The sequence below is a fragment of the Petaurus breviceps genome, unplaced genomic scaffold, assembly GCF_028583685.1.
Source record: "Petaurus breviceps papuanus isolate PSGF00001 unplaced genomic scaffold, PetGlider_PUasm1.0 174, whole genome shotgun sequence".
In the NCBI taxonomy this organism is placed as follows: Eukaryota; Metazoa; Chordata; class Mammalia; order Diprotodontia; family Petauridae; genus Petaurus; species Petaurus breviceps.
In genome coordinates, this window is record NW_027185761.1 from 65405552 (window position 1) to 65414351 (window position 8800).

An 8800-nucleotide genomic window follows, 5' to 3' on the forward strand; every position below is an offset into this window, starting at 1 on the left:
ACTGGCTTCTAATCCTGTTTTGAGGTGTGCTGCCTGTGTGCCCTGGGAGAGTTGTGGAACCTCTGTGGGCCTCAGTTTCCTCATCTGTAAAAGGGGGAAAGTTGAGCCAACTGGCCTCTGAAGTCCCTTCCAGCCCTAGATGGAGGCTCTTTTGATCCTTAATTAAATCACTTAAACTCTCTTTGAGTTAGCTTCTCTATCTGTGAAATGCAGACAACAGTTCCAGTGACTACCTTATCAGGGTGTTAGTTGTATGGCTCATGTGATGTCCTCAGGGTGTCCACTCTGCTGACTACAAAATGCCACATAAATGCCAGATCTTATCCTCCTCATCTTCTCCCCTTTTCCTGGGTTACATTGACTATTGCTGTTGACTTGCCTTGTAAATTTGGTCCTCAGTGTGATATGACAAGTCTAGGTGAATTAGGTGCCCAATGAGAATATCATCATTTCCACGATCAGAAAAGTATAACAGATTCTTTTTAAAGAAACATAAACGTTAATAACAAATAACATTCACATAGCACTGTGAGATTAGCAAAAAGCTTTATAGGAAGACTCCTATTTCTGAGTTCAAATATGGCCTGAGACACTTACCAGCTGTGTGACTCTGGGCAAGTCACTTAATGCTGTTTGCCTCCGTTTCCTAATCTGTAAAAAATCCTTTCTGGAAGGAAATGGCATATGCCCGAAATTCAGTATCTTCACCATGAAACCCAAATGGGGTCATGAAGAGTGGGACATGACTGAAACCACTTAACAGCAACAAAACACAAATATTATCTCATTTGATCTTCACAGCCTTGGGAGGTAGGTGATTTTATTATCCTTATTTTGCAGGTGTGGAAACTGAGGCAAAAGGAGGTTAAGTGACTTGCCCAGGGTCACCCAACTAGTAAGGGTCTGAGCTAGGATTTGAACTTAGATCTTCCTGATTCCAAGACCAGAATTCTATCACCTGAGCCACCTAGATGCCTTAAATATACATATATACATATACATGCGTATATACATGTATGTGCATGTATATATGCATGTACATATTTATATATGTGTGGTTAGCTATAGAGATGCATACATCTCCATGTAGATGTATATTCTAATATAGGTAGATATTCTATGTAGAATATAAATATTTTAATATAGAAATCTCTATCTAGACATGTTCTGATAAAGCCTTTCCATTAGAGGAATGGGTCCAGTGTAGATACATTAAAGCATGTGTCTCTGTGGAGTTAGGTTTGTCTCTACAGATCTCTGTGCTCATACCGGTATATTCTAATATAGGCTTTTTTTTTGCTTTCTCTGTATCTCCGCTGCTAACACAGGAAATGCTTTAGAAATGCTTTTTTTTTCACGGACTAATACAGATTGAATCCTGCATTTAGGTTCTTTCTGCTTCTAACTAAGGATGCTTGCACTCCAACATTTGCTCCCTTGTGCCCCATTTTGGGCCTGAGGAACATAACGTTTCCTCTCCATTGTTACTGACAGGACACAAAAATTGCTTCGTTGGAGCGGAACATCCGGGACCTGGAGGATGAGATCCAGATGCTGAAAGCCAATGGGGTCCTGAACACGGAGGAGCGTGAGGAAGAGATCAAGCAGGTGGAGGTCTACAAGAGCCATTCCAAGTTTATGAAGAACAAGGTATGGCCATGGCCGGGCCCAAGGCTCCCACACTGGGGGACTGGACCACCTGGGGAGGTGGGCTGGGGACTGGGGAAGTGAGGCCGCTCAGGGCTCCTTCAACACTGGTGGTCATTTGTAGAGTTCAGAGGCCACCAAGCAGTGGGGAGTCTGCTGGCTCAGTGGGCCAAGGACCCAGGTTCAAATCTTGCCTCCTCGTGGGCAATGACCTCAACTCCCTGGGTCTTAGTTTCTTCAAATGTAAAATGAGGGGGGTGGGTTCTGAACTATGATCCCATGATTCTTCTGGAAAAGTTAGAGGCTTTGAGCAACATAGAGGCTTAGATTTCAGGTCACTGGAGGGAAATACTTTAATCACCATCTTCTCTATGGGTGTGATGCTTTTAATTTTTAGTTCCCTTATGTTTCCATTGTGCAGCTAGGGGGTGCCACAGTGCAAAGAGCACCAGACCCCGAGTTAGGGAGACCTGAGTTCAAATCCAGCCTCAGACACTTATTCGCTGTGTGACCCTGGGCAAGTCACTGAACCCTGTTTGCCTCTGTTTCCTCATCTGTAAAATGAGCTGGAGAAGGAAATGGCAAACCACTCCAGTATCTCTGCCAAGGAAACCCCAAACAAGGTCACAGAGAGTGAGACATGAGTGAAAACAACAATAAATATTTCCATTAGAGAAGTAATGTGGCATTATAATAGTAATAAACCATATTTACAAAGTGCTGTACCTATTATAATGTGTAGTATATTCATATGTGGGCATGCAATATGTGTGTATGTAGATATATACTATGTACATATTGGATACCAACCTGGCCTCAAATTTGGGAAGAGCTGGGTTCAAGTTCTTCCCCTGGAACATCCTGGCTGTGTGACCCTGGGCAAGTCATTTAACCTCTTGGTATCCTAGGAAACTAAGATTGCAAGTTATGGATGAGTTATCAGTCTGTACCAGAGGGGCTTTCCACACTGGAAGGTCCACCAAGTTCTTTCCTCCTGATGCTTTTTTCTGGATTTGCAGCCGTGCAAGAAGGCACTTTCCTGCTAAGCTCCAGTGCTGTCTGATTTCAGAATCACGGGTTCCTATCTTTCTGATGCTCTTTGTTTTTGGCTGTTGCTATGGGATGTTGATGGGTTATTGGAGACAGTAGCTTCACACAGACACAGACACACACGCACACGCACACACAGACACATGCAGACAGACACACACGCACACATGCAGACAGACACACACGCACACACAGACACACACATGCACACAGAGACACATGCACACACAGACACACACGCACACACAGACACGCACACAGACGCACACACAGACACACACACACGCACACACAGCCAAAGTGTTGGCCTTGGCTCTCCTCCCTTCCCCTCTCCCGCCTGCTGCAGGTCAGGCCTGCTTCCTTTCTTCTATATTTAATTTTGGTTTGTTCATCTGTTTCATTCAGGGGGCATCTTGCACAGATCTTTTGGGTACTTTCATTTTTTAAAAAATTGTCCCTCTCTGTCTCAAGGGTATTTCTTCTTAAAACAAAAATCTTTGCATTACAATACTCTTTGATTGCTTCTCTGTTCTTGTTCCAGGTTTAAATCCTATTTATTTCTTTATAAAGGGAGGGAGTGTTAGACTAGTGTGGTTTTCTGGGAGAAAACTGTAGGGGAGCTGGAGGGATTTCTTTTTCAAGTCAAAAATAAAGCCAGCTGGAAAGGGAGGACGAGTCAGCGTTTCCTCTTTGTCCCTTGGGGGTTTCTTGCAGATGTCACAGCATCTTGGATCTCCAGCTGACTTCCTAGGCCATTGAGTTGAACACCATCCTTTTTTGGTGGAAGAACCCTAAACTCACCCAACCAAGATCTCACAGGTGGTGAGTGGGATTCAAACCCAGGTCCCCTGCTTCTGAATGTGGAGTTTGTATTGAAATATGTACGCTGGATTCAAAGCTGGAAGGAACTCAGAGATTATACAGCCCAGGGCCTTCATTTCAGGAAACTGGAGCCCAGACAGCTTAAATGATTTGTCCAGTGTGTGAAGTGGTAGAAATGGGTTTGGAATTCAGTTATAGGCTCATAGAACAAGAGCTTAAAGGAAACTGTGGGGCCCACCAGGTCCCTAACGCCCTCCCTTTACAGATGAGGACACTGAGCCGCAGAGGGTTCATATTATGCTGGTAGTGGCAGGTGGGCTTTGAGTTGAAATCTCCAAGGCCCAGTGTCTTTGCACCATGGAGCTCCTACACATGGAGATTTAGGACTTAGCCCTTTGGCTGTGTGGATGGACGAGGAGAATTTCTGAAGGATTTCACTGGCAATCCTCAGCTCTGGGATCCATTTTCCTGAACAGCCTTCCTTTCCTGGCTCCCCCCTGTGTCAGGGGAGCCCCTCTCTGGGGAGAATCAGAGGTACATGGCTTTCATTAGAGGAGCAGAGTTTGCCCAGTCTAGCTCTCAGGAAGGAGACTGCCCAGGAGGGCTGAGAGGTGGTGGGGAGGCTATTTGGCCGGCAGTGTTGGCCGGGAATCTCTGATTGCTCATTAGATATGTGGATCCCACCCCAAGGGCACACCTGGCTCCTCATGTCTGTCACCAGCTCTGTCTGGCCATTAACGATGTCACCAGAGACCAAAGCTATGCTGGGGAGCCTGGCTTCCCTCCCAGGGGATGGCCAGACAAGGCTCTTTGTGTCCCCAGAGACTGATGTGCCCTGGGGCTTTTGGGTCATCAGAACAAAAAATTAGGCAAAGTTTTTATTAAAAAAGAGAAAAAGGACAAATTGATTAAGGACAGCAGACCAACACGGCCATGGCCACAAGTAATTGCAGTGCTCTGTTGCTAGGGTGATCTTCATTTCTTTCATGAGGCAGGGTTTTTTTTTTTCAGTTTTCTCTACCCAGTGTCCTTTATTCTTGGGTCTTCTCAGGTAGAAGGCCACATGGGGAAGCATAGAGAGGGCTGGGTTTGAGTCTGAGGACCTGCATACAGATCTTGACTTGATCACTGTCTCTGTGGCCTTGGCCAAGTTACTTCACCTCCCTGGGCATCAGTTTTCTTAAGTGTAAAATAAAGGAATCAGGGGCCCTTAACCTTTGTTTCTATCATGAAGACCCCTTTGACAGTCCTCTGGTGATGCTTATGGTCCCTTTTTCAGATTAATGTAATCTAAAAACATAAAATATATAATATTGCAATAGAAATAAATATCTAAATGCAGTTATATATACATACACATATAAGACACCAACACAATGCACGTGTCCATGCATGTTGCATTTACATAACACATAAATACGATCACATGACACATGTGGATGTGCCCTGTGCAATGCAATGTCACACATACACACAAAGTTACATACAATGTACAACACATGCCTACATATAAACACACATGTATGTGTATATAAGCACAGTAAGACATATATGTGTATGTACACATGTAGACAGACATATATGACATCCCATTTAGCCCCGTATCTATGCCTGCATTTAAGCATTTATTAAGTGCTTACTATATGCCCAGTGCCAGGAGTGCAAGTACAAAGGTGAGACAGTCCCTTCCCTCCAGGAACTCATGAGCTAATAACAGGGGCAGACAACACACAGGGGAATGGTGGTTTTTGGTGGGGGGGGAGCCCTAGGGAAGCTGGCCATTGTGGCCTGGCCAGGAGCAGGGGCAGTCTGCATTGGTCTGTGGTCCTAGGAGGTTGGGGCGTATGCAAAGGGCACAAGGGCAGGATGTGGCTGGATCCAGTGCTCTGAGTGGAGCCCCGCCTGTCCAGGCAGCTAAGGGCACCAGGGCTGGAGGGCCAGAGTGGCGTGGCCTCCCAGCCGGGGTCTCCAGGCCCCAGAAGCCACTCCAGAATGCAGGGTAATGGCTCCCAGATCTTCATGGTGCTTTCCCTTTGCGGGACTCAAGGATGCCCTGGATGGGGAGCTCAGCTTGCTGTGGAGCTGCCGTTCTAGACACTTGGACCAAGACCTTTTTCTCTCTCAAGGCCTAGAGCCCTGATTTGAGGAGAGAGCCTGGAACGTTCCTCCTTGCTTTCTGAGCGCTCCTGTGCTCTGGAATCAAATACAAAGTGCTTGGCTGGGCTTTCAAAGCCCTTGCTAACGGCCGCCTCCTCCCTTTCCAGTCCTCCTGTGCCTTCCTCCCCGGCATGGGACCCTGGCCTCCAGCTGGGCCAGGAGCAAGCCCCCATCTCTTGGCTCTGGGCCTCCTATCTAGACTGCCTTACAGCCGGCAAGACGTTAAACACAATGACCCCCAAGAATCGGAGGCAGCACGTCACGGATGTTCTGTCTCCTCTGTAACTACCTTAAACAGCCACAGTGGATGGAGTGCTGGGCTTGGAGTCAGGAAGACCCGAGTTCGAATTTTGTCTCTGGCACTTCCTTGCTGTGTGACCCCGACCAAGTCACTCAAGCTCTGTCTGCCTCAGTTTCCTCATCTGGGAATGAGGGTCACAATAGTACCTCTCTCAAAGAGCTGACATGACATCTTACAGTGCTTCTATAATAAAAATAACAGTAACAACGATGGCTGAGTTTGACACAGCACTTCCTATGCCCAGACACTGTGTATGCCCTTCATAAATATTGTGTTCATGGGTCCTCATGACGACTCTGGGAGGGAGCTGTTGTTCATATTCCTATTTTACAGATGAGGAAACTGAGGCAGACAGATTCAGTGACTTGCCCAGGCTCACTCAGCTGGGAAGTGTCTGAACTCTGAAGTGTCCTCCCGACCTCGGGCCCAGAACTCTGTCCAGGGAGCCGATCAGTGGCCTCCTGTCATCTCCAGCATCGCTCTGTGTGTCTTGTTATTCGGTATTTTGAGTGGGAGCTCCCTGAGGCCAGGGACCGCTCTTAACCCATCTTGGTATCAGCTCAGCTGGTCCCTGGTAAACACTTAATAAGGTCTCCTCGACTTGACTTTGACTTGCTTTCGAGCCAGCCCCGGAGTCACGAGCGCCTCTGGTACCTGCTGGCCGTGGGGCCCTGCACAGGCCACTGAGCCTCTTCTGGCTTCAGACACATTTTTAAGGCTTAGCAGGGCCTAGTGCATTGCCACAGGGGTTTCCTTATTGGGAGCTCACTTTATAAAAATGCCAGGTTAAAAAAATACACACACACACACACATACACATGCATATATGTATGTGTGTATATGTCCACACTGTGACACCTCTGGGTTCCTGGGTAAATACAAGTGACCAAGAAGCTCTGTACTTTAGAGAAGTGAACACTGGACTTGTCGAGATCCTAGGAGATGTGTCCTAATTCTGTTTTTAGGAGCCTGGTTCCTTATTGTAAAATGGGGGCTTTGGTAGCTCTACATTTTGACCTTAAGCCTAGACAGAGTTTGGTCAGTGAATGCCCCCCAAATTGCAGCATTCATCGTTAGTGGTAGTAAGGAAATGAAATCCTTGTGGCCAGTATGATCGGAGGGAAGGGTCAGGGGAAGCAGCAGCTGTGGAGGTGAGAGAGTGATTGCAGAGGTGGGAAACTGGTTTGGAACTCAGTTCCCCACTCCAGGCCCTTTACACACTGTGTCTCTCAGCTGCTGTATTAGTCCTTGGAGAATACCATCATTAGGTTGGGGGAAAGAATTCTGGCTGGCCTCTTGAAGAAGGCCTTGTCAGAGGCTGGCTTGGTCCCCTTGCTCTGGCCCTCGGAGCAGAGGAGCCTCACCTTCCCTCAGCTGCCTTCGGTGCTTGGCCCCTTTTGGTCTGAATCTCAAGCACATTTTCTCCCTAGCCTCTGAGGTTTGGAAGCCCCTCGCCCAGCCCGGGCCGTGATCATCCGTGCCCTCCTCAGGAAGGGAAGGCTGCATGGGGATGACAAAGAGGCTGTTTGCTTTGGCGGGTTCTTCTCTTGAGGGGCGCAAGGAGCGCTGCAGATGGCTGGGGGGAGAGACGAAGTGGGTGTGAGGTTTGCACAGGCCTCGACGTGCCTGATGTCATGCTGGCTGGCCTTCGGCCCGTGCTTGCCTTGCCTTTCTTGGGCTTCTGCAGCCCTGCGTTTCTGGCTGTGCCATTTTCCATTTTCACTGTTACTGCTGGGAGGGGGAACATCTCGGCCCCCACCAAGGACACTGCATTTCTCTTAAACACTGTTCTTTGCCCTTTCCTTCCCCATCAGCGTCGTGGGCACATGGAGTTATGACAGGACACGCAGCCCAGCCTCCTTTTACAGATCAGGAAGCAGAGGCCTAGGGAGGCCACATGGGTGGTGTCAGAAGTGGGTTGTGAGCCCAGTGCCTCTGTCTCCAGGCTGTTCTCTCCAGTGCACTCTTTTGTTGGTCAGTCCTGTCCGACTCTCCATGACCCCAGCCGGGGTTTTTGCCAAAGATACTTCTCCAGCTCATTTGACAGATGAGCAAACTGAGGCCAACAGGGTTCAGTGACTTGCCCAGGGACACACAGCCAGGAAGTGTCTGAGGCTGGATCTGAGCTCATGAAGATGAGTCTTCCTGACTCCAAACCCAGTGCTCTGTGCGCTGTGGCACCACCCACTAAATCCTAATCTCCCAGAGCTGCTGAAGGCACTGAGATGGTAGTTGGATTGCCCGTGTCAGAGATGCCAAGGCTATTCCTGGTACATTCTTTCTCTAGCCAGTAAATATTTCCCTACTAGTGGGGATGTGGGGCAGTTATGGGCATCTCCTCTCCAAAGGGGGCCCCGCCTTGGGAGTTTGTCTTAGTTATAATTTTAAATGAACCCATTTCATGTATATAATCCAGCATACGTATGACTGATCACAAGGAGATATGCTTTTGTGTTCTTGTGTTATTTCTGAGGATGCCAATTTTTTTGAGGTCATTGGGGTCAAATGACTTACACAGGGCCACACAGCTGGTAAGTGTCTGAGGCTGGATTTGAACTCGGGTCCTCCTGACTTCCAGGTTGATGCTCTATTCACTGTGCTACCTAACTGCTCCAAGGATGGTAATTTTAAGGAGCAAATGGAAGCTCACAGAAGTCTAATTTCCGGTGTTGTGTTTGTTAACTTCATCCTGGGTCTTCCTTTCCCCATACGTTCTCTTTCTTACTCATGTGTGTGTGTGTGTGTGTGTGTGTGTGTGTGTGTGACAGAGAGAGAGAGAGAGACAGAGAGAGAGAGAGAGAGACAGAGAGAGAGAGAGAGACA

General features: G+C 47.8%; 1 protein-coding gene across 1 annotated transcript in view; it reads left to right on the forward strand.

Annotated features, from left to right (window-relative positions):
- ERC2 (ELKS/RAB6-interacting/CAST family member 2) overlaps positions 1–8800 on the forward strand; it is a 1053591-nt gene that overhangs the window by 278490 nt on the left and 766301 nt on the right. The window contains exon 5 of the mRNA XM_069084575.1: positions 1495–1650. Coding sequence (XP_068940676.1) covers positions 1495–1650 — 156 coding nt within the window. The remainder of the gene's footprint in view (positions 1–1494; positions 1651–8800) is intronic.